We start from the raw sequence: 27,595 nt of genomic DNA on the forward strand, positions 1-27,595 counted from the left end.
GTAATGTTCCTAATAGATATTTGCCCATCCACTCATTACTCGCACCAACTAATGCAACGATTCCCATAAGAGATTCAGGCAACCTGTGCGCATTCGCACAGTCGAAGCTCAGTGGCTGGATACCCTTTAACCACATATGAAGATAGTAACTGTTCTCAAAAGAACAGACATGCAAGGGGAAAAGTTCCTACAGTTGCACTATTCATCTGTGTCCTCAATGGCCCAAATGGATAGAGCATCTACCATGTAAGCAGGAGATTCTGGGGCCGAGACCTGGTTGGGGCACACATTTTCAGCTGTCCCCATCGAGGTATATCAACACCTGTCTGCAGCTGACGGTTTCAATTAATTATCATTTATTCTTCAGAAGCTGCGCGGTCACCAGTGGTATCTGTTCTTTCAGGAACAGTTACTATCTTTATATATAGTTAAAGGCTACCCGGCCATTGACCTTCATCTGTGCTAATGCACACAGGTTGCCCGAACTCTTACAGGAATCGTCACCTTAGTTGGTGTGAGTAATGAGTGGATGGGCAAATATCTATTAGGAACATTACGGATGTAGATTGTGGAAAGTTGGAAATAGGGTGTCACAGGAGGCATGCAAGGGATAAGTCCCTGCAGTTGAGCTATTCATCTGTGTCCTTGGTGGCTCTGCTGAATAGAGAGACTGCAATGAAAGCAGAAGATCCCAGGTTTGAGTCCCAGTCAGGGCACATATTTTCAGCTGTCCCCAACAAGGTATATCAAAAACACGTGTCGGCAGCTGAGGGTTTCAATTAATTATCATTTATTCTACAGAAGCTGCAAGGTCATCAATGGGATCTGTTCTTTCGAGATCAGTGACTATCTTCATATACAATTTGAATATTTATGTGAAAATATACCACAACTGAACACAAAGTATTATGTGAGTACCAAATTATTTCAAAAGAGAGATTGTCTTTTTTAATTCCTCAAACCAGCAATATTTCTTCGGAGAAGATGATGTGGAGATCAACACAGCCATGTATCCAGAGAAGAGGATTGGCTAAATGCTTCAAGTAAGTCAACTGAAGTGAGAGAGGTTAAAAGTTTGCAATCCAGTATTGCACCGATTCTCCTGTTGCCAAAACCATTAGAATAAGGCGACCGTGACTGGACTCAAAGAAAGAGGAATGTTGAAATGAAATCAAGATAAGAAGATATTGTGAGTTGCCATAGTAACCAATAGTAAAAAGACAGGAAAATTGTTTCGTGAAGTTGGATTCTGCATAAATGGTAAAAAGGGATGAAAATTAATAAATACCATACAAGAGAAGACGTAAGGAAAATTTCAAGAGTTTAGACTAAGACTAGTTACAATGAGATCTAATATGATGACAATGATCCAGCGTGGAGAGTAAGCAGCCCTCACACATATTGCATGGGTGTGAACGCCATAACCAGCAACCGACGCCAATGACACCAGCTAATTTTCCTAGAGTACACCAATATAATAGGAGTAATGGTAATGGTAATTACCAAAAGAAGCATCCAACTTTTAATACTGGCCCACTGACATTGCAAGAATTTGTACCAAACAGTAATAGAGTACAAAGTGGTAACATAACACCCCGATTCAGTAACCAACCAGTGATTACCGATAATGAGGAAATGTAGTGCGATCTGGATCCAGGCCGGGGCCCAGGTCATAGAAATACATGAGGAGGCCTAGTCCAATATTAAGTATGTTAATTTCACACATAAAATACCGACCAAAGCACGGTTGTTACTGGAATGACCGAGCTTAACTCCCATTAATCCACAACCAATAATAATAGGAAAAGCAGAGGATTTCAAAGTTAACATATTTATACGTTTTGGGAGTGAAGTGGCACTTATTTATAGCGCTTTATTTAGCACATTATGAACTAAACATCACTTACTGCTATTACCGGTAATGGGGGTGTACATAGTTGGTATTACTGGACCGATGAGCAAAGTTGTAAAACACGAGACCCAGGTGAACTGCAATACTCGGAATATCCCATTCTGACAGTCACTGTTAGTAGTAGAAAAAAATCAATAGGGATGTGTTGTTTGGCCTAGATTGTCTATCAGAATTTAACGTCATATTAAATTTTGTGAAGAATCTTCTTTATTTTGGTAAAGATGACTACAAATATTGTGTATCATTTGCGACGGACAGCCATATTGGTGAACAAACAACTGAGAATCAATGTTTACGATTAACAGCTATGCCACAATTGTCACCAGACTCTGAGAAGGTAAGTTACATGTCACATCGTGTTGGCATACAGTGCAAAGTAAATGAATTGCCAATATTAACCAGTAAACAAAAACAAGATTTATATAAAATTCTGATGCAATATGAAGAAGTATTTTCCAATCGTCCCAGCAGTATTAGCGAATATGTATGTAAATTTAAAATCAAAGATAGTACTCCATTTTTCTGTAAGCCATATCCTATACTGTTAAGTCTAAAAGAAGCAGTTAAGGAAGAAATTGACAACATGAACGATAATAACATAATAGAATGTAGCTCTAGCATCGTCAATAACACCTTGGTAGTAGTAAACAAGGCTACAGGAGGTGTGCGGTTAGTACTAGACGTGTGTACTTTGAATAAACATATAGAGATGGAATGAGACAAGATCCGTTAACAACGATAAATTATTGTCCAAATTTGAGAAAGCAAAGTATTTTAGCATGATGGACCTGACTGATAGATATTGGCAAATTTGGTTACATCCTGAATCAAAAAAATATACAGTGTTTCTATTTGATGGGAAATCATATCATTTTAATGTGTTACCATTCAGGCTAAATATCTCAGTATCCGTGTTTACATGTGCGCTGGATGAGGAGCTAGGAAGGGAATTGCTAAAGGATTTAATCATATAAGTAGGTGATATACAAGTAATCTCATCTACCTGGGAAGAGCATTGTCTGACCTTGACTAAAACCCTGAGAAGGTTTAAAGAAAAGGTATTACAGTAAAATTGTCCAAACTGCACTTTGTGAGGCAAGAGCTAAAGTTTTTAGGGCATATTGCAGAAGTACAGGGAATGAAACCAGATCTGGAATGTATAACGACCATTAAGGAGTGTTCACTCCCTAGACACGTAAGACAACCAACGGGATTTATTGGAATGACCGGGTACTATGGACGATGTATTCGAAGTCGATCAACATAATATCCTCATAACAGGTACAAGGTATGGCTCAAAGAACAACCAAAAACAACCATCATGATGCCTACTTTACAGAAATATATGCCATGTGTAACAAGAATTCTTTACCTCTTAATCAACATTGGCGCATATGTATTCCTAAGTTAAAGGAGGATGAGATTGTGTGGTATGTCATACGGGATATGGACACTTCGGTATAAAGAAATGAATAGCTCATATTAATAAGTTCTAGTATTTTAAGAAGCTAGGATGGAAGGTAGCATCCTTAATTATGACTTGTAAAATATATTGGAAGGTAAAAGAGAGTATTACTCATGTTAAATGCAAAATGTATCTAATCATTCCTAAGGCATTACACGATCTTACAGCAGTGGATTTCTTTAAAGAAAGGAAATACACCAACTGTGATTAACTGACAGCAACAATACTTTCTGGAGGTAGGAAAAGCAAAATGGTTTCTCACAGATAATTAACCTCAGTTTGTTAGTAACAATTTTAAAGAATTTCTAGCTTGGGAAGATATTGGTCAAGTATTTATCTCCAACTATAATCTGTCTCTAATCCATGTGAAAGAGTTATGAAAGAAATTGGGAAATTATTTAAAGACTTTGAGCTTGTTATAAATCAATTACCACATTTATCAACTGGATTAACACCTTTGGAAGTAATAGGTAAAACCTTTTTGGGAGAAACCGTTATTAAATGTTTTACTTGAACAGAACAACCTACTGTTGATTACCAACTTAATCAAACTAGGTTTCTAAGAACTTTGTTGAAAGTGCACAACAACGAGTAAGTAGACATAATGAGAAAGCTATCGAAGCTCAATACAAGGTCGATGACCTGGTTCTAGTAAAACAGCATCTTCTAAGTTCTGCACTAAAGAATGAAACATACAGATTTTTCCAGAAAATTGAGGGACCAGACGGTAATTCAACAGAAGACATTGTTTTTAGTGGATCCAACAATGGGATCAGAAAAATGAAAATACAATGTTAAGGATATAAAGTTGTATATCCCCCAGGGAAGTTAACATTCTTAGTTAACGGGCGGAGTGGTGACTGTTGGGTCCCTAGATGTTTTTGATGTTATGTCAATACTATTTTTCCTGAACTGAATTCCCTTCAAATTTTAATTCTTGAATTCTTAAACTAACCTGTAAGATTAGTACCTAGGAAACTAAATATGACTAAAAGATAACAGACTTAAGAGAATCACGGATAAACAGTGATCTCTAAACAGGAAAGGCAATGAACAGTTTATAGTATTAGTGGAAAACATAATATGACAATACTATTCAAACAGAATGATATCTAGACCACATGAGCTGAACATAATCTTTTAGGTGTGTATAAAAATACAGTATAAACTACATGACTAAACAACTATTTTACCATAGTGTATAATTTTCTATTTAGTATAGAATAATTTATACCTTTCATGAAATGTGATGTAGATGGAAGGGTTTGTATTGGTTTTGGAATGGGTGGGTATTATAGATTAAACCATGTTTTATACTAACAAATAAATCACGGCTAACACAGAACACACACCACACCTTTCAAAAGATCCTTGCAAACAAGTGTGACTTGATTTTTCACCATTTACCGTTCCATAGGGGTTGCTAAGGTTTTCATCGAGGACTTCAAAAGCGAAGATGAGAATGTCCGTTCTGTAGGAGACGTTTAACACTATACCTCCTCTGACTTCTCACTCAAGTACCGGCTAAGTAAGAATCCTGGGGAAGGGAGGTGGGAAGGGTTTCCAGTCTTTGGTGCTTTCTTCTTTCGCTTCTTCGATCTTCGCAACTGTTTCTACTTTTTCCTTTCTTACTTCTCATTTGAGTACCTATCTATTTTTCCCTCCTTCCATATGCATATACTGCTATCGCAGAAGTCCTTATTTTCTGTGTTTTATAATAACCTACAACTTACTGCATATACGTAGGCCAAAGAATAAGGATACACAGACACAATTAAGCATACACACAACAGAACATGAAGACACAAACAACAAAGGAATGTGTACATCAGGAAAGGATGCACACATTGTCGTTACTGTGAAGGTTCCACATCACACACATGGTTATACAGGGATACTTTATGGAAATATGCACACATTGTCAATTATAATAACGGTTCTACATTGCTTAGTTATGTGAAAAAAACTACCATATCTGTATCAGAACAATGATGATTCTATATCACATATGTACATAAGGATATAAAAACTGTGATACTTCTTCATCAATGATACATAAGAAGGAACTGTGAGTAATTAAGGAGAGCATAAGCCAATGAGGAACTAATGAGCATAAGTCAGGGAGGAACTAATTGTGATAATTATTCAGGAATGGCAGTTGAACATTTGTTCTCATGACTCGTAGGATATTGCAACAAGTATAGCATACATAAATGTATGATATATTGAATAGTGTATAGAAATACGGTGTCTGCTGAAGCATAGAAGTGGAAGAGTAATGGAGGACTCTAGGGGATTAATTGACACATTAGGAAGTGAGTGTTAAGTGTGAAATAGATTTTATTTTCCAGAGGATATTGAATTACAGTGTACTTCAATATGTTTACTTGGGAATGAACCATGAGTCCCACTCAGGAAGGATAGGGGGAGGGGGGGGCACCCAGCATTTGTTGGATATAAAGGGGAGATAGGCAGACCTAAGGAAGGTTGAACTATACAGTGCGGGCAGGGGTAGTCACCTGCACCGTATGAAAATAGGAATTAAGAGGGGCGTACCTACTGAAACAGAAGGAGGAAGTGCACTTACAGGGTCAACCCGTATGTAAGGTATAGGTACTGTTCCTAAAGGGAAATGACAGAATTGTGACAGAAGTCACACATTTTACAGGAATTATTCTGGTAAATTTGAATTCAATATTCCACTAATATTATTATGTTTTATGTTTATGAGTGTCGGAAAGAACAATTTCATTAGCCCAGAGTTCCTCCAGACTACAACATGCTGTAGATAATTAAACTACAACATACTAAAGAAAAAATAGTACAGGGAGATAAAATGAATGATGAAATAATTAAGTGTCTATGACACCTGGAGTTTGTGGCTGGAAATCAGGAATGTTGTCTGCATTACTCCTAGATATGAAAGTACTAATTCCAGCATTAGGTGAAATGCTCAGATAGTTATTATCAAAACGAAAAAAAGAAGAGCTAGATATTAAGTACACTATTACTTAAGGAAATATAATGTATAATGATAAAAATGTAAATTAGCATTATGTAGGATATTAAAGTACATAATGAATATGTACAAAATATCATGTGTTCGAGATAAGGGGAGGGATATGTAGTGCCTCGAGAATTTTGGTGTAGAGACACTCAGCCTTCCACCACCTTGAACACTCGATATTTTAAGTATGAGTGTGGACAAGGAGAAGCGTACCTACTGTGCCACCCGTTTCTGTGTGCACATCAGAAGTGTATTATGAAAAGACTGTAAGCGTAGCAGTTCAATGACATTGACAAGTGTTTGCCACCAGCACCACAGAAGCCATGATGAAAAGCACAAGAAATAATTATGTAGTATTCTTTGATGTGTTAGTGACAGTGATTATTGTAGAAAAAGATAAGTGAACAATTGACTGTAGGCTTTTAACTTACTTCATGTCTTAGCTCTGAATGAGGCAAGACGTATGTGACGTCTATAAATTATTTGGTTGTTAAAACCAGGCAATTGTGACTATATTTAATAGAATCTAATGGTTAATAATTCAGTTGACTTGCAAGAGTCTAAATGTTTATGTGGAACTTGTGAAAATGAAAATATACCAGAACTGAACCCAAAGTATTATGCGAGTACCAAATTATTTAAAGAGAGAGTATTATGCAAGTACCAAATTATTTCAAGAGAGAGAGTGTCTTTTCTAATTCCTCTAACCAGCATATTTCTTCAGGAAAGAAGTTGTGGAGATTGATGCAGCCATATATCTAGAGAAGAGGTTCAGCTAAACCCTTCAAGTAAGTCAACTGAAGTGAGAGATGTGCAAAGATCGTAATCCAGTTTTGCAAGGTTTCTCCTGTCGCCACAACCATTAGACGCTTCAAGCACACATGGCCGCTATCTCTGGCACCTTGGACCAGAATGCATGTGTGGATGAATGTGTATGTGTTTCCTTTTCTGATGAAGACGTTGCCTGAAAGCTAATGTGTGTTATTTTTAGCATGCCTGTCTACAATTTAATGTGTCATCTTTACAGTAAGCAGCAATTATATTGTGAGTGTTCCAACCTGGAATTTCCATAGCGCAATTTCCTTTCTTTGTGGCAGTGTTGTAGAAGCAGTGGAGTTGCAGTTTTTTTTTTTTTTTTTTTTTTTAATATGAACAGCAGACACTTTCTGATGTCTTGCCTGCTATAACAATTTACTTTTCATTAGCGAATAGCACACATAGCTCAGATACTTTTGTCCTTATCATTCACTGATTAAATCAGTATATGAATTAGACTATTACAACTCAGATAGATTGCATTTCCTGCAACTTTGCAGTAAGGTCTTAAAACAAAGAGTATTCTAACTCTGTAGAAATCAAACACATCAACACATACAGTTGAAAGTACATGATATTAGAAGCAAGAAAGGCACAGTAAGCACTTGTGAAATTATTGCAGCTTTGTGGTTCCAGCCACCACTAATTTAATTCTGTGTGAACTTCATTCCACTTAGAAAGAAGTAACAAACTTGTATAAAGGAATTCCAACTTAACTGTGTCTGTCAAATAAACCCAGCCCCCCACTCTTTAACCATCAAGTTGTCCAGGACAGTACATGTGACATTAGGTCATGTGTCTGCTTGTGGAAAAATAATATTGCTGAAGCCTCCTGAATTTAACAATTTTCGGAGTAATATGTTCTTCTGTTCACAGAATTCTATGCTCAACCAACAAGTGCAGTAAAATATTGGCTTAAGTTCCTATCTCCAACATTTAATACTGATATGTTATTTGTATATGCTCACCTGTTTCCTGAAGATTTGTAAATTTGCTCTGTTTGGAGCATGACTTGTTACCCTCAGAGTAATGTGATGGATCTTTCTCTAACTGTTTCTCCGCTAAGACAACGTTATTTATGTGATCATCACCTTCATTTGCAATCCTTTGCCTGTGTTTCTCCACCACTTCATCCATATCTTAAAAGAATAAAAAAGTTCAGCAGCAAAAAAGGAGCCATAAAAAATAAATAAATTCTAGACTAGCTCACACACACACACACACACACACACACACACACAAACACCAACACACACTTCTAGTTAAGAAACCAAATTATGTTATGTAGTCACTTACATACTGTCACAAAGGTACAGACATAATTTTTATGGCACAACTCTCTTGCCTCCACACTAATAACCCACTTGAATTTCAAAAATGTGTATCCCCTGTGCAGGAATGTGACACAGCCAGGGTTGGGCAGCATGTATTAATTACATTCCCAAGTCAATAACTTCAAAATGCTGTTCAAAAGAGAACAGACCACCGACTGTGTGAACATACTTAATGAGACACGTCTAAATATGATGAGGACCACCAAATGTTACAAATTCCTTTGTATAAATGAGATTACAATGCCCACTAACCTCCAAAGTCTCTGGGTGAAAGCTTCTACTCAGTTCAGAACTACAGAGCCACAACTATTCTGGCAGAATGCTGCAGTTTGTGAAGTTAAGTGAAATTATGCAAGTTAGATCTGCTTCCCCATATGCTCTTTTAGTCTTAGAAAAGATACAAGAATGACATACATGCCTAGACGGTATGCATTTTTCCAGTCTACACCACCAACTGCAACTTGTGCATGATACTCCCTCAAACTCTGAACTGGTGATGATACACAGACCTCCATCTCTTTTGTGCATGCTTCTGTATGAAATGGGACACATATACTCTTCCTAACAAAGTGTCACATTAGCCCAGTTTCATTTTCAATGGTGGATAGCAACTCATTGATGGGAGGATTTTGTGCAGCTCTCCCTGGACCCAGCTTCCCTTGCACAATACGACCTGACCTACTAGCGACTAAACAATGACAGGAAACATTATTTGCCTTAGTCTATGGTTACACTTTAATTTGGTCTACTGGTTGTGGTACAAATACTACCATCAGGCTATTACCCACAAACAGTCACTTACCCAAACACATGTCTCATAACCAACAGTGAAGTCAATGAGGAGTGACAGCCTGTGTATCACCTGGAGAGAGGTCAGTTTCCATTGAAGAGAATAAAATTTGAGGAACCTTAGGTACCTCTGGTATGTGATTCTGGGTAGTTTGGCAAACACACTTTTTCCCAATCATTTGACAATACTCAGAGTGATCTTCAGCTGCTGATCAACAGCAAACAACTCCTTCCGTGGAGCAGTGTTTTGTCTGGTAAAACGTTTTTCAGGAGAGTAAACAAATAACTTTAAATTAATCTCACTAATACTCTTTTAATTTTGGAATCCACTATGCTAAAGGCAAAGTATAATTCCTTTAATAACTGGAGTTAAGTGTATGAGGTAAACTAAAAATAACATGGACAACAATAATCATTTATTTTAATGGACGAAGGTAAATGGAACACGATACGATTGCTATAACATGCGCAACCCCCCCCCCCCCCCCCAAAAAAAAAAAAAAAAAAAAAAAAAAAAAAAAAAAAAAAAAAAAAAAAAAGGATAGAGCAAGTAATGTAACTTAAGACCTTCGATTGCACCTAGAGACTCCTTGTGCACCTAGAGACTCCTTGTGTTAGTGTTATACTGCTTGTGGTGTAAGCAAAAATGAATGAACGATGGAAGATGACACCCTTTTTTTGAGATGCTCCTTGAGAAAAAAATTTTTAACATATTGTCTAATCAAAATTACAAACTTATACTGACAGAATGTATCTGCTTAGAAAGTCAACATTACACCTGTTCTATACTCACGTCCCAAGTTGTGCCAGCAACTGAGCACACTGTGGTGTCATACATCCGAGTGAGTAGTAATATAAAATAGACACCTAGCTAATTGTGAGAAAATTTACGAACTGTGGAAGAAAATGTCCTAAATTATGAGCTATCAGTACAAATCCACAAAGAGGTAGTTGTCTACAAGATAATTAGTAATCACATGAGCAGTTGGTAGGCATCTCATGCAGCTGCACTGTTTAATGCTTGGAGTGGGTCATTACAGTGGGATAACGCTTTTACATGGCAACAATCAAACCATGGAAAACCCAGGCTGAAATGTAACAATATTGTGAAAAGGAAAGTTGCTACTCACCACATAGCAGAGGTTCTGAGTTGCAGGCAGGCCTTTGTCAAAAATAGACATCAAACACACACACACACAGACTCCAGTCTCTCGCAACTGAAGCCACACTGCGAGCAACAGCACCAGTGCATGATGGGAGTGGCAACTAGGTGGGCATAAGGAGGAGGCTGGGGTGAGAAGGGGGAATGTAGTATGGTACAGGTGGCGGACAGAGAACTGCTGAGTAGCATGCAGAGACGAGGTGGGGGGAGGGCAGGGCAGCAATGTGCAGTCGAGAGGTTAGACGGAGGGCAGGGGAGAGGAGTAAGGAGGTTATCATAAAAGGAGAGAAGTAAATAGATGGGGTGTGATGGTGGAATGAGGGCTGTGTAGTTCTGGAATGGGAACAGGGAACTGGCTGGATGGGTGAGGACAATGACTAACCTCTTATGCTACTGTATTCCTTATCCCTGTTCTTTTAAGTTGTTACCTAATGCTCCCTCTGGAACTCTCTACAATCTCTGGTTCTTTCAGTTTATCCAGGTCCCATTTCCTTCAATTCCTGCCTTTTTGCAGTAACTTCAGTTTTAATCTGCAGTTCATAACCAATAAATTGTGGTCAGAGTCCACATCTGCCTCTGGAAATGCCTTACAATTTAACATCTGGCTCCAAAGTCCCTGTCTTACGATTTACAATCAATCTGAAACCTTCCAGTTTCTTCAGGTCTCTTCCACATCTTTCATTATTCTGTTAGCTATGTTTAAATTATGCTCTGTGTAAGATTCTACCACACAGCTTCCTCTTTCATTACTTTCCCCCAGTCCATATTCACCTACTACTTTTTCCGCTCTTCCTTTTCCTACTATTTAATTCCAGTCCCGCATGACTATTAAATACTCATCTCCCTTAACTATTGGTTGTTGTATAAAAAAAAAAAAAATTTCAAAAATGTACAAGAAGGAATAGTTAGTAATTTTAATTTCTTAAATAATTGTCAACAAGACTTTTTTTATGGGCAGCACAAGTTTCTAATGATTTTCTTCAGAAAAATTAATAGTCTTTGCTGTTTGTAGAATTTCCACAGAAAATTATCCCATAATGAATGACTCATTTGAAATAACTACAACAGATGGTCTTTCCTGTGTCCATATCAGTGACACCAGATAAAATAAACATTGCAAAAGCTAGGGTATTTAATTTATTTGTCAAGAGGTCTATGTGTGTCTTCCAGTTAAGAATTTTGTCAGGGTTTAGACCCAAGGCTTCCACACAGCCTTCTTCTGTCATCAATTGATTATCATGAGTTGTTTTAACAGGGCCCATTTCTGATGATATTAGAGACAAACTTCATTATCTGGATCTTTGTGACATTCAGATGGAAACAGTCTCAAGTTTTCTTAAACTCTTTTATGCTACCTGCAATTTTTTCATTGTCTCTTTGCTAACACAGCATTATTAACATTACAACCACCACCATTATCTGCAATCTTCAGACTGAATACACAGTTCAAAAAATGGTTCAAATGGCTCAGAGCACTATGGGACTTAACATCTAAGGTCATCAGTCCCCTAGAACTTAGAACTACTGAAACCTAACTAACCTAAGGACAGCACACAACGCCCAGTCATCACGAAGCACAGAAAATCCCTGATCCCACCGGGAATCCAACCCGGGAACCCAGGCGTGGGAAGCGAGAATGCTACCGTACAACCACGAGCTGCGGACTGAATATGCAGTTATGAACCACTTCACCCATATCCTAAAGAATCAGCAATATAAAATTTATTTGACTAAACATATGCTTCAGTTTCAGTGATTATTAATAGGCAAAAAAGGAGTCATCAAAAAACAAGATAATAAATTATGGAGAAAATCATTTGAATTTTAAATGTGAGTCAACAGCAATGTACGAATGCGGCCAAGATGGGAGAGAACAGAGTGTATTAATTCAAATCCCACATCAGAATGCCCCCAAATGCTGCACTGAAGACTACAGACCACAGAACATGTGAATAAACTTGATATGTGAAGTGCAAAAATGAAGAAAAACACCAAATGTTACCAATTTCATTGGGATAATGATAGGATCACAATACACTCTAATTTCAAATTCTCTGGATGAAATATTCCATTCAACTTAGAATAAGATGGCCATACTGTATTATGAGAACTTCAATGATATTTGTTGAGATAGGTGTTTCTCCCCCACAAACTCTGAGATTCTCTGAAATGACAAGAATGACTCTGGAGCCCAGCTGACAGTCATCTTTCCAACAACAATCAGAAGCTGCAGCAGCTTGTGCTCTAAACCTCTGAACCCTCCAATAATTGACAGGCATCCTCTTCCCAATGGGACACATACAGTCTTCCTAACAATGTGTCACACTGACTTAGTTTCAGTTGGCTACAGTACCTCACTGTTAAGATGATATGTTGCAAGTGTTCTGAAATCTCCCTAGTCCCTGCTTCCTTTGATAGTACCAACTTACCAAAGTGTATGTGTCAGCACCAACAGCCAAGTCAATGAGTAGTGATAGCTTGAGTATTACCTAGAGAGAGGAAAGGATGGTATTTGAGAACCATAGGACCCCTGGTATGTGAGTCTTCATTGTTTGCCCAACACTCTAGTTCTCAACATCTTCCAGTCAGAGAATCACATACAGTAATGAGGAGCAGTCTGGGTGATTTACAGCTGCTTATGAACAGCAACAAATTCATTCTGTAGGAGCTATATTTTGGTAGGTAATATGTTTTTAGAAGATAAAAAGAATAACTATAAATTGACATCATACATTCTCTTTTAATTTTGGGTAGTGTTAAGAAAAAGGTACAGCACAATCACTTTACATGATATGCCAGCTATAATATATTCAACCCACATCATTATACCAAGGCAGTTGATTTTTTAAGTGCTATGTTTAACTAGCAATCATATATTTTCAAACATTGACAGAAACAAGTCAATGAAACTGAACTAATCACATACAGTAATGAGGAGCAATGTTATAACAACTGCCTATTGGGCTGAGACTGAATACTGCCTGGTGGTGCTGCAGGCTCATGATATGGCCAGGAGAGTGCATAAGTAGAGCAGAGATGAATAAGGAGTCAGTTTAGCAACAATATGGGCTGCTTATGGGGAAATTCTCTGACTTAAACAACTCTGAAACAGGGAACATAGAAATAATCTCATAAAATTGTAATTAGCATCTCCGGAACTACAAAGCTGGTAGGCTGTTGCCTGCTACTTTCAGCTTGTCTCGAGAAATAGTTGAAGGATGGTAAAACCATGAATGAGTGACATGGTGTTTGAAGTCAATGATTCTTTGCAGATATTGGAAGTTGGAGCCTTGCCTGTTCTGTTAAATAGGAAGGTGGTGATCTGTGACAGATCTTAATACAAAGTACAATGCTCATGAGGCACAAGTGTTACAGAGCACACCATTCAGCACACATCGTTGAATATGAGGTGCTGCATGACTGATTCTACTTGTTCCCATCTTGACACAATGACATTTCTATTACAATAGCAGTAGGCACAAGATAATCAAGACTGCACTGGAGATCAATAGAAATGTATCATCTGGTGGATGAAATCTGTTATTTGTTACACCAGGTCAATGATATTGTCTATAGGGAGGACAGTGACAGGTTACATAGGACATGACAGGTTACATATTATTAAGTATAAAAATTATGTCATGGAGGCCTAGTCACAATACATATTGGTCAGTCAAAGTATATACTTGTGAATTTAACAGTTTTCTGTATAAAATGTTGTTCTATTAATAGTATTCTACACTAGACATAACAAGTCTCCTAAAATTTTGCTTAAGGTCCCCATATCTAACACTCATAGTGAAATTGGATACATAAAAAGTCTACTCACCAAGCAGAGGTGAAGTTGCCCAAAACCCAGGGAAGAGAAAATTTTCTAGATAGGGTGAGAAGGAAAGACTGATCGTTGGGGCTGTGCCTGATGAGGTCTGAAAGCCTGAGAGCCCAAAGGTGAAAGAGAGGGTAATACGCAAGGCAGAGATTACTGCCAAAACATCATGAGCAAAAGGCTGTTTTGTTTGCTGATGATACAAATATAGGAGTGAATAGCAAATCAAGTGGAGTCTTATAAAGACCGGCTAATAAAACATCTGTGGACATTAATCACTGGTTCCTAAACAATTCTTTGTCACTAAACTTTGAAACAACACACTACATGCAGTTCTCAACTTATAAGGAGTCTCCAATGAGTATATGCTTAACATATGATGACAAGCAGATAGAAGAAGTGGACAGTGTTAAATTCTTGGGATTACAGGTTGATAATAAATTCAACTGGGAGGAGCACATCACAGAATTGCGGAAGCATCTAAACTTGTCTCTATCTGCTATGAGAATTATGTCAGACATAGGGGATATAAAACTGAAAAAGTTGGCATACTATGCTTACTTTTACTCCATAGTGTCATATGGGATTTTTTTGGGGGGTTATTCATTAAGCCAAGCTAAAGTTTTCTGGGCTTAAAAACATGTAATAAGAGTTATATGTGGTGTGAACTGAAGAACATCCTACAGAGGCCTCTTTAGGGAACTAGGGATACTAACTACTGCTTACCACTAAATTTATTGCTTAATGAAATTTGTCATTATAAACAAGAAGATGTGCACTATTCAGGAACACACACCTTCAGCAACTTGCTAGCAGCCATAAAAAGCTTAACAATCAATGAAATTCATTTGAAACAAGCCTGAAGGATTTATTGGTGGCCAACTCCTTCTACTCCATTGATGAATTTCTCAGCAGAACCAACTGATTGTGTGTGTGTGTAGGTATGCGTGCACATATGCCATTTCAGTGCAGTAATGTGTTCATTATAAATAAATATTGTAGTAGTTCTATTATATGTTTATTACCTTATAAATAAAAAAATAGCTTATTTGTTTCAGATGTAAATATGTGTCATGTATTATTGTTTTTCTGACATGTTTTACATCTGGATAACCTCCTCACTATGGATCAATTGGAATAAAAGTAAATCTAATCTAATCTAAACTGCATGTGATAGTGTTGGCAAGAGAATGGCAAAAAGTAGACAAGTCAGAAAATGAAAGGTGTAGAAAACTAAAAATAAGTGAAGTATGAAATAGTTACTGTGACGGAATGCAGAGATCGAAGAAATTAATGTAAATTAAGGGCAGGTGGGTGGTGAGAATCGAGGACACATTGTATCTCCAGTCCATCTGCATCCTTGGTTCTCATCACCCACCTGTCCTTAATTTATGTTAATTTCTTAAGTTTCAACATATCTTCACAATAATTATTTCTTTCTTCATTTATTTTTAGTTTTCTCCATCCTTCATTTTCTGACCTGCATATTTTTGCCATCCCCTTTCCACCTCTACCACATGCAATTTCAGATATTCGCTCACAATGCTTTGGCAGTAATCTCTGTCTTTCACCTTTAAGTCTCAAGTTTTCAAATCCCATCCAGCTCAGTACCCAATTAATCTGTCCTTCCTATAATTATAACTACCCTGTCTAGTAAGTCTCCCCCAACTCAGGATTCTGCTTCAATTTTCTGAACTCTACCCTTTTCCTAAGCCTTGCCAGTTTTTTACCTTCATCCCTCTTCCTTTCCCTTCAACCTTTATACCAGAAGATGGAGCCACTGGTTCATAAGCTTGCAGACTTTAATACCATTTATATGGACATTCTCCTCATGCCACTTGGTGAGTAGCTTTTTATCTCTCCAATTACATTAAATTTTCAAAAATTGAATATCTCTGTTGATACTTCTCCTAGATTTCATATTGATTTCTTATATGTACATGCTCACCTGTTTTCTGAAGACATGTAAACTCACTATTTTCAGAATCTGACTTCTTGTCCTCTGAATAATGTGATTGGTCTTCCTCTATTTGATTCTCTTCTAACACGGCATTATTAACAGTATCATCACCATCATCATTAGCAATACTTTGCCTAATTTCACAGTTTTGAACCATGTCTGAAAAGTATAAAAAAGTTCAGCATTATAAAATTTATTTCATTAAATGCGGAATACCATTTCATTGATTATATATGAGAAAAAAGGGACACACACTGAGATAACAGATTCTAGGCTAGCTGACAAAAATTATTGATGTTATATACAGGTTCATGTAATGTTGATGAACTCCAAACTGTTGTTGTGGTCTTCAGTCCTGAGACTGGTTTGATGCACCTCTCCATGCTACTCTATCCTGTGCAAGCTTCTTCATCTCCCAGTACCTACTGCAGCCAACATCCTTCTGAATCTGCTTAGTGTATTCATCTCCTGGTCTCCCTCTACGATTTTTACCCTCCACGCTGCCCTCAAGTACTGAACTGGTGATCTCTTGATGACTCAGAACATGTCCTATCAACCAATCCCTTCTAGTCAAGATGTGACACAAACTCCTCTTCTCACCAATTCTATTCAATACCTCCTCATTAGTTATGTCATCTACCCATTTAATCTTCAGTATTCTTCTGTAGCACCACATTTCAAAAGCTTCTATTCTCTTCTTGTCTAAACTATTTATCGTCCATGTTTCACATCCATACATGGCTACACTCCATACAAATACTTTCAGAAACGACTTCCTGACTTAAATCAATACTCGATGTTAGCAAATTTCTCTTCTTCAGAAACACTTTCCTTGCCATTGCCAGTCTACATTTTATATCCTCTCTACTTCACCATCATCAGTTATTTTTCTCCCCAAATAGCAAAACTGCTTTACTACTTTAAGTGTCTTATTTCCTAATCTAATTCCCGCAGCATCGCCCGACTTAATTCGACTACATTCCATTATTTTCGTTTTGCTTTTGTTGATGTTCATCTTATACCCTCCTTTCAAGACACTGCCCATTCCGTTCCACTGCTCTTCCAAGTCCTTTGCTGTCTCTGACAGAATTACAATGTCATCGGCGAACCTCAAAGTTTTTATTTCTTCTCCATGGATTTTAATACCGACTCTGAACTTTTCTTTCATTTCCTTTATTGCTTGCTCAATATACAGATTAAATAGCATCGGGGAGAGACTGCAACCCTGTCTCACTCCCTTCCCAACCACTGCTCCCATTTCATGTCCCTTGACTCTTATAACTGCCATCTGTTTTCTGTACAAATTGTAAATAGCCTTCGCTCCCTGTATTTTAACACTGCCACCTTCAGAATTTGAAAGAGAGTATTCCAGTCAACATTGTCAAAAGCTTTCTCTGACTCTACAAATGCTAGAAATGTAGGTTTGCCTTTCCTTAATCTTTCTTCTAAGATAAGTTGTAAGGCCAGTATTGCCTCACGTGTTCCAACATTACTACGGAATCCAAACTGATCTTCCCCGAGGTCGGCTTCTAACAGTTTTCCCATTCATCTGTAAAGAATTTGCGTTAGTATTCTGCAGCTGTGACTTATTAAACTGATAGTTCGATAATTTTCACATCTGTCAACACCTGCTTTCTTTGGGACTGGAATTATTATATTCTTCTTGAAGTCTGAGGGAATATCGCATGTCTCATACATCTTGTTCAGCAGATGGTAGAGTTTTGTCAGGACTGGCTGTCCCAAGGTTATCAGTAGTTCTAATGGAATGTTGTCCATTCCCGGGGCCTTGTTTCGACTTAGGTCTTTCAGTGGTCTGTCAAACTCTTCACGCAGTATCGTATCTCCCATTTCATCTTCATCCACCTACTCTTCCATTTCCACAGTATTGTCCTCAAGAACATCGCCCCTGTATAGACGCCCTATATACTCCTTCCACCTTCCTGCTTTCCCTTCCTTGCATAGGACCGGGTTTCCATCTGAGCTCTTGATATTCATGCAAGTGGTTCTCTTTTCTCCAAAGGCCTCTTTAATTTTCCTGTAGGCAGTATCCATCTTACCCCTCATAAGATAAGCCTCTACATCCTTACATTTGTCCTCTAGCCATCCCCGCTTATCTCATTTTTGAGATGTTTGTATTCCGTTTTTCTTGCTTCACTAGCTGCATTTTTGTATTTTCTCCTTTCATCAATTAAATTCAGTATCTCTTCTGTTACCTCGTCCTTTTGCCTACTTGATCCTCTGCTGCCTTACTATTTCATCCCTCGAAGCTACCTATTCTTCTTCTACTGTCAATTGTTCACTTATGCTCTCCCCGAAACTCTGCACAACCTCTGGTTCTTTCAGTTTATCCAGGTCCCACCTCCTTAAATTCCCACCTTTTTGCAGTTTCTTCAGTTTTAATCTACAGTTCATAACCAATAGATCGTGGTCAGAGTCCACATCTGCCCCTGGAAATGTCTTACAATTTAAAATCTTGTTCCTAAATGTCTATCTTACCATTATATAATCTATCTGACACCATAAGGAAAGTTATGTAATATAATGATTCTCATCCTAACACATAAGCATAGCCATAGTTTTCATTGTACAAGTTATTTTCTTGCACACTATTAACCCATTTGGATGTCAAAACAGTATTATTAACTAAGAAGAAATGAGGCTGACTCACGAAAGAGCAGAGTGTACCTATTCAACTGCCAAGTTAACAAGTTCAAAAACTGTTCAAACACATATGAATGACAGGCTATGTAACACTCTCAGCTGAGTATAAATACACTGAAGGCCACCAAATGTCATCAGTCCCTTTAGGAAAATGCACACTGACCTGCAGAGCCACATGGTGAAACCTCCTACACAAATCACAATCACAGAGCACAAACAGTTCTGGGGAAAATGCTGCAGATGGGAACCTCATTGAAATTCCACGAGTTAGAGTTGTTTTCCACACATATTCTCTCAATCTCTTGACTGATCCAAGAATGACCTTGACATCCAGTTAACAAGTGTTTTTCCAACATGCACCACAAATTGCAGCATGTACATCCTGTTCCCTCAACATCTGAACATCCTTTTATTCACAGTCACCTACCACTTTATGTATCCTCCCTTCCGGCGTCGGACACACACAGTCTCCCCAACATGTCAAGTTTGTGGCACTGGCACAGTTTCAGATTCAGTGGGACAGAGCATCTCACTGATGCAAACATTCAGTATGGTACTCTGAGTTCTCCCTTGCCCCCACTTCCCCTGCACAGCATTACTTAAGGTACCGGAGACTCATCACTGATGGAAACTATTATTTGATTAGTCTATAGACACACTTTTATTTTGCATAATAGCTAATCGTCTTCGAGCCAAGTACCATCATCAGACCGTTACCCGGCAAGCATTCATCAAGCTTGCTTACTTGAAGAATGTGTGCCATCACCAAGAGCCAAGTCAATAAATAGTGAAAGGATGCTTATTACTCTGAGGGAGGTCAGTATCCACTGAAGAGGATAGTGTTAGGTATCTATGGTATGTGACTCATCAGAAGTTTGCCCAATATTCTCATTCTGAACAGCTTCAGCTATCAAGATATTAGCAGTAAATTTTCAGTGTGTTCGAAATAAGTTCCTGAATTTACTGCCTTCCAGGAAGCGTGTGGCGCACAAATTATTCTTGGGACTGAGACCTGGCTGAAGCCCAAGATAGGAAGTTCTGAAATATTTAGTGAGGGTTGGAACATGTATCAAAAAGACAGATTAGACATCATAGGAGGTGGTGTCTTCATTGCAGTTGAGATAAATATTGTGTCTACTGAGGTCGAAGTAGAGTGTGATTGTGAAGTTATCTGGACACATTTAACAGGGCTAGGGGAAATAAAGTTAATTGTGGGGTGTTATTACCAGTCACCAGGTTCCACCGTGACAGTTCTAGAATCATTCAAAGGGAGTCTACATTCTGTATCTCAGAAGTACCCAGATCATGCAATATCAGTCGGAGGCGACTTCAACCTACCTAGTATAGACTGGGATGTCTATGGATTCATTACAGGTGGTACAGAGAAGCTGTCTTGTGAATTACTTTTGAGCACATTATCCGAAAACTGTCTTGAGCAGCTAAATCGACAGCCAACGCATAATGGAAATATTTTAGATCTGGTAGCCACGAACAGACCAGACCTCATAGACAGTGTCAGTGTTGAGACAGGGATTAGTGATAACGATGTTGTCATTACGACTATGGTTATGAAAGTTAAAAGGTCAGTCAAGAAGGCTAAGAGAGTATTCTTACTAGAAAGAGCAGATGAGCAGTTGTGAGCATTCCACTTAGTAAATGAATCGACTTCATTTACTTCTGGTACGATGGACGTGGAAGAATTATGCGCAAATTTTAAACACATTGTAAATCATGCATTGGACAAGTATGTGCTGAAAAAGTGGGTTACGGAAAGAAAAGACCCACTGTGGTTTAACAGTGCAATCTGGAGAATGCTCAGGAAGCAAAGGTAGTTGCACTCACGGTACAAGAAAGATCAGGAGAATGAGGACAGGCAAAAGTTAGTAGAGATTCATGCTGCTGTAAAAAGAGTGATGCGCGAAGCATTCAACCACTACCACCGTCATGCCTTAGCAAACGATCTTGCTGAAAACCCAAGGAAATTCTGGTCTTACTTAAAATCTGTAAATGGGTTGAAGGCTTCCATGCACTCACTCACCGATCAGTCTGGCCTGGCGATGGAAGACAGCAAAACAAAAGCTGAAATTTTAAATTTAGCATTTGAGAAATCTTTCACACAGGAGGATCGTACAAACATACTGCCGTTTGAGTCTCGTACAGATTCCCGTATGGAGGACATAGTTATAGACATCCCTGGGGTTGTGAAGCAGCTGAATGGGTTGAAAATAAATAAATCGCCAGGTCCTGATGGGATGCCAATTCGGTTTTACAGAGAGTACTCTACTGCATTGGCTCCTTACTTAGCTTGCATTTATCGGGAATCTCTTGCCCAACATGAAGTCCCAAGCGACTGGTAAAAGCACAGGTGATGCATGTATATAAGAAGGGTACAAAGACGGATCCTCAAAATTACAGACCAATATCCTTAACATCGGTTTGTTGCAGGATTCTCAAACATATTCTCAGTTCGAATATAATGAATTTCCTTGAGACAGAGAAGTTGCTTTCCATGTGTCAGCACGACTTTAGAAAGCATCGCTCCTGCGAAACACAACTCGCCCTTTTTTCTCATGATATCTTGTGAACCATGGATGAAGGTTATCAGACGGATGCCATATTCCTTGACTACCGGAAAGCATTTGACTCGGTGCCCCACTGCAGACTCTTAACTAAGGTGTGAGCATATAGGATTGGTTCCCAAGTATGTGAGTGGCTTGAAGACTTCTTAACTAATAGAACCCAGTATGTTGTCCTCGATGGTGAGTGTCCATCGGAGGTGAGGGTATCATCTGAAGTGCCCCAGGGAACTGTGGTAGGTCCGCTGTTGTTTTCTATACACATAAATGATCTTTTGGATAGGGTGGATAGCAATGTGTGGCTGTTTGCTGATGATGCTGATGTGTATGCGACGGTGCCGTAGTTGAGTGACTGTAGGAGGATACAAGATGACTTGGACAGGATTTGTGATTGGAGTCAAGAATGGCAGCTAACTCTAAATATAGATAAATGTAAATTAATGCAGATGAATAGGAAAAAGGATCCTGTAATGTTTGGATACTCCATTAGTAGTGTAGCGCTTGACACAGTCACGTCGATTAAATATTTGGGCATAACATTGCAAAGCGATATGAAGTGGGACAAGCATGTAATGGCAGTTGTGGGGAAGGCAGACAGTTGTCTTCAGTTCATTGGTAGAATTTTGGGAAAATGTGATTCGTCTGCAAAGGAGACCACTTATAAAACACTAATACGACCTATTCTTGAGTACTGTTTGAACGTTTGGGATCCCTATCAGATCAAATTGAGGGGCAACATAGAAGCAATTCAGAGGCGGGCTGCTAGATTTGTTACTGGTAGGTTTGATCATTACTTGAGTGTTACGGAAATGCTTCAGGAACTCGGGTGGGAGTCTCTGGAGGAAAGGAGCTGTTCTTTTCATAAATTGCTACTGAGGAAATTTAGAGAACCAGCATCTGAGGCTGACTGCAGTACAATTTTACTGCCGCCAACTTATATTTCGAGGAAAGACTACAAAGATAAGATAAGAGAGATTCGGGCTCGTACAGAGGCATATAGGCAGTCATTTTTCCCTCGTTCTTTTTGGGAGTGGAACAGGGAGAGAAGATTCTAGTTGTGGTCCAAGGTACCCTCCGCCACGCACCGTATGGAGGACTGCAGTGTATGTATGTCGATGTAGATATAGATGGTGACTACCTGAGCTTCGTGATCACTAAGGCTTGTACTAATAGATTTTGCAGTACAATTTATATTCACAAATACCTGATCCCAGGCAGTAGCAGTAGTTTTTGTGATTCTTGTTGGGATTGTTAAAGTCTGTTTTAATTTGACAGTATCTTTGAGGTTGAGCAATATTTCTTTTTGCTGGTTCCCAGAAAATCAGTGCTGAAGTCCCCACAAAGCACTATTGACTTTTTGTCTAGATAAAGCCTGATTAGTACATACCATATTTACTCGAATCTAAGCCGCATGTGAATCTAAGCCACACATGAAAAATGAGACTAAAAATAAAGGAAAAAAAATTTCCCGAATCTAAGCCGCACCTGAAATTTGAGACCCAAAATTCAAGGGGAAAGGAAAGTTTTAGGCCGCACCTCCAAATCGAAATAAAGTTGGCCCATTGTAATATGAGACACAATTTAGATCGAATGAATGACAATACAGCTACAGTAGTTTGGTTCGACTCATATGCTTAGCAGTTAAGCTTTACCAGGGAGCCATTGCTATGCGTCAGGTGCTCCGTCCGTATTTATATAGGTACCCTTCCTTTATAACGTGCTTCGTCTGGTTTGAATCGATGGGTTATTTTGCTTTGATCTGATAAGTGCCATTTTCTTTGTTATAGGTGTTTACATCACTCAAAGCTGAAAATGCATTACCGTACAGTGTCATGCATTGTTTGTCGCATTCTGATAGTGCGTGTTTATGGCCTGTCACTACTCACGGCATGGCTTGCGTTTGTACGTGCTTCTGCAGCTTACAATTAAAAAAAAAAAAAAGAGATAGGAATTGTCTCATTAGCGAAACAATGGCAAGAGGCTGCTATTTGTTGTCACTTACACTGCCGCACCTCCAAATCGAAATAAAGTTGGTCCATTGTAATATGAGACACAATTTAGGTCGAATGAATGACGATACAGCTACAGTAGTTTGGTTCGACTCATATGCTTAGCAGTTAAGCTTTACCAGGGAGCCATTGCTATGCGTCAGGTGCTCTGTCCGTATTTATATAGGTACCCTTCCTTTATAACGTGCTTCGTCTGGTTTGAATCGATGGGTTATTTTGCTTTGATCTGATAAGTGCCATTTTCTTTGTTATAGGTGTTTACATCACTCAAAGCTGAAAATGCATTACCGTACAGTGTCATGCATTGTTTGTCGCATTCTGATAGTGCGTGTTTATGGCCTGTCACTACTCACGGCATGGCTTGCGTTTGTACATGCTTCTGCAGCTTACAATTAAAAAAAAAAAAAAAGAGATAGGAATTGTCTCATTAGCGAAACAATGGCAAGAGGCTGCTATTTGTTGTCACTTACACTGCTGCTTTCTTTGATAATGAACAACAAGAACCAAATAAGACAGCGTATGATTGAACATGTTCTGAACAAGAGTTAGGCGAAAATTTTTCTCCGTTTGAAAATCTTTGCGGCTGCTTCTTTAGTACATCAAATAAAGCACAGAAATTAGAGTCATCTTTGAATTAAAAATCTAGTCAGTTGCCATGCTTTATTTCTGACTGTATCACTATTAGGCATAAGAATAATACGAATATAAACATGACACGATGCGTATATTCTTTTACGTTTGCTGTTGTCTCACTCTAGTTTTGTAGTTTATTAGGCAGACAGGATTTAAATGAGATAGCAGCTAACATGAAAGAATACATGGCAAAATGTTTATATTCATATTATTCTTATGGTGAAGAGAATACTGCATGTGATTCACATTTCATCAGGTTCCTATTAGCAACCAACTCTTCTCACAGGTAGGAAAAAAGTTCAGAACTTAGAGTTGGCCATACTGACAAACATCTCAAACAGTCTTGCCAGTCGGATTTTTGTAGCACATTGAAATTCTGTTACATTTGAAGATGAGCAATACGGAATATTTTCTTTTTCTTTTTCTTTATCCCCCCCCCTTCACACAGAGGTTTTGGCGCCAGTATTTATCTTTGTGCCTACAAAGCATGCCTGTGTAGCGCTGCATATATTTGACGGCAGAAGTTAGTGTGGCGGCACCTACCAACATTTTTCAGAACTTCCGCTTGCTTTGCACTCCATTCTAAGCCGCAGCCGGTTTTTTGGATTACAAAAACCGAAAAAAAGTGTGGCTTAGATTCGAGTAAATACAGTATTCACTTATTTAGAAATGAGTCAAAATTTCCATTTGGGGAGAGATAAATACGTGCTACAACTGTATTTGCCTCACTGACTTCAATGATCCCACCTCAAAATCTCTCTCTGCACTGAGATGTTGAAACTTAGTGATTGATTTGTATTTTAACCCCAGCTTGAAGAAAATTGGGGTACCTCCATTTTTATAGCTGTTTCTACAGAAATAATTTGCTAGTGTGTATCCTTGTATAGAAAAAGAGTCAATTTGTCCATTAGTTACCTGGTGTTCTGTAATGCACCGCAGTGAAGTTCTGTACTTAGTAAGATCTCAACATCTAAAACTTTCTTTGTTATTAACTGAATATTTTGATGGCAAACAGAAAGATGTTTGTAGCTGTAATATATTTGATTACCAGTACCTGGATTTATGTTAACATTTGAGATTGTGCTATATGTAGATAGAAAACTGGGGTCCTTAAGTTATCTTGTAGAGACGTAATGCCACAGTGGCTTCCTAAAGGTAAGAAAGTGGACATCCACTTATTTCCTTGTGAATTTAAGAGCGCTCTTCCGTTCACGGTATCTTACACTTAAAAACTAGTGCACAAATGTTTTATTTTAATGACCTATCTTGAACATTTAATATTGATTTTTTTATACATACTCACCTGTTTCCTGAAGATCTATTAATTTTCTCTCTTTGGAGCTTGAACAGTTGTCCTTTGAATAATGTGATGGGTCCTCTTCTATTTGCTTCTCTACTACCACAGTATTACTAATGTCATCACCACCCTTATCATTTGCAATGCTCTGCTTGACTTCACAGTTATAAACCATTTCATTCACATCTAAATAGAACCAAAAAGTTCAGCAGTATTTAATTTATTTAATTAAATACAAAATAATAACTCAGTGGTTAAATAAGGAAAGAAAGGAGTCATCAAAAACCAAGATAATGAATTCTGGAGTAGCTGAGAAAAAAATATATCATTATACATAGAGACATGTTCTTTCAAGTGAAAGGTATATGTGCTTGGGTAAACATTTATAACCATGTTACTTTTGTATGCTATGCTTTATTTCTTGATCTAACTGTGCAACAGAACTGTGTCTTCTCTTCATATTCAAAGTGCATCTCCTGTCTAACTTCTTCTGTCCTGTAAACTGGGAAACGTATGCAAATCCAAATATCTATAAAATGAATAACAAATTTCTGCAGAAGCACTGTAATATTCATTCTTCATTTACAGTCAGGAAACACTTCGTAACAATATATGCTACTACATCATTCTCTCTGTATGACATGAATGACACATCTCTAGAACCTTAATGACAGTTCCACTTCTTCTCTTGTTCTACAATATTATGAAAACAATAAGATTTCTACTCATCATATAGAGGAGACGTTTATTTCCAAACAGACACAATGAAAACACAGCTATATGTTTAAGCTGTCATCTAAAAGACATTGTGCAACGATTTTCTCTGCCACAGTGACGTGTTACACCACTTAGCCCAACCCTAGATGAATGATGTCATAATTATTGAACATAAACAAATTAACAATTTTGGTAGTGCTGCATACTCTTTTGGAACTCTCACCATTTAAAAATTATCAACAACCAGTCCTTACAATCTAACCATCATTTGAACCTTTGGAAAAGAAACTATTCATGCATTATTTTTGGAGTAACCATTATTCTGCATAATTTCATCACAAGAAAAGCTTTCATCATGTTTATAACCTTCAATAACTTCATGCAAAGTTTTCAAATCATTTGTACAGAATGATCACATCTTTTAATAAGAACTGAAGTCCAAGAATTAATTCACAGAGGTTCGGAACATACATTTTCTTCATTACTCAATGAACATGGGAGCAACCACCAAGAGAACTGACAATACAGTTACACCTCTATTTTAACTAATGTCTCTTGTGTTACCCCAAAAGAATATTCAGCGCTCCAATGTGCCCATTGGTCATGCCATAATTACGATTTTCTGTTACCCATTTGACGTAATTTTTACATTGGCAGGAATGTCACTGGTTTGGGTACTACACCTCTGACAGTCTTGTGAAAACAGGTTCTACCTCATAGATATGAAAAGGATTTCAATGAAGGAAACTAGAGACTATGGAGAGAGGGAAGATAGATGCATTATTCTTAGTGGAGCAGAAAAAAGGAAAATAAATACTAGGAATGTTAGAACAATAAAAAAAATACGGACCCCCATCCCAAGGATCCCTCCCCAGGAGGCACTTCATTGGTGGACTGGAGGATGAAGATATTTACCAAGCCTACAGAATGTTCATCACCAATTTCACTTTCACGGAACCTAAAAACTGCTTCTAAGACCCAACTACTGACAGCCTACAAAGAGAGAATCAACACCAACAGTAGCTTTCATCAGTTAAGCAACTGGCTTGTGTATCATACATCTACATCTACATCTACATCCGTACTCCGCAAGCCACCTGACGGTGTGTGGCGGACTTACATGCCTAATGTTGAATTCTAGTAAGACAGGTAAGTAAGCAGACTTAATACCTAATCAATGCTAACCCAACTTTCTTCTCAAATTCTGTTTTAACCAACAACAAATGTTAAAAAATTTCAGAAAAGTTCTAGTTTGAATCGCTTAAACAACCAGGTTTCTACTAATCAATAGAAAAGTATACCAAGCTTGGCAACTTAAGTAAACATCATCAGAATAACAGCAATCTAAGTGAAATATTAAAAAAAAATTAAAACAAATTTTGATAGCATAAAACATTTATTAAAATGGTGACCAGTTTCAGTCTATTTTTT

The 27,595-nt window shown here is 38.0% G+C and overlaps 1 protein-coding gene across 5 annotated transcripts in view; it reads right to left on the reverse strand.

The window, feature by feature from the left end:
* The window catches only part of LOC126272343 (uncharacterized), a 313,886-nt gene that overhangs the window by 215,106 nt on the left and 71,185 nt on the right, over positions 1 to 27,595 (reverse strand). For all 5 annotated transcript variants that reach the window (XM_049975141.1, XM_049975140.1, XM_049975138.1 and 2 more), the window contains 3 exons: positions 25,454 to 25,633; positions 16,260 to 16,430; positions 8,169 to 8,339 (listed from right to left, as the gene is read on the reverse strand). In XM_049975141.1, the coding sequence (XP_049831098.1) occupies positions 8,169 to 8,339; positions 16,260 to 16,430; positions 25,454 to 25,633 (522 nt within the window). The remainder of the gene's footprint in view (positions 1 to 8,168; positions 8,340 to 16,259; positions 16,431 to 25,453; positions 25,634 to 27,595) is intronic.

This window comes from Schistocerca gregaria, chromosome 5, assembly GCF_023897955.1.
Source record: "Schistocerca gregaria isolate iqSchGreg1 chromosome 5, iqSchGreg1.2, whole genome shotgun sequence".
Classification (NCBI taxonomy): domain Eukaryota; kingdom Metazoa; phylum Arthropoda; class Insecta; order Orthoptera; family Acrididae; genus Schistocerca; species Schistocerca gregaria.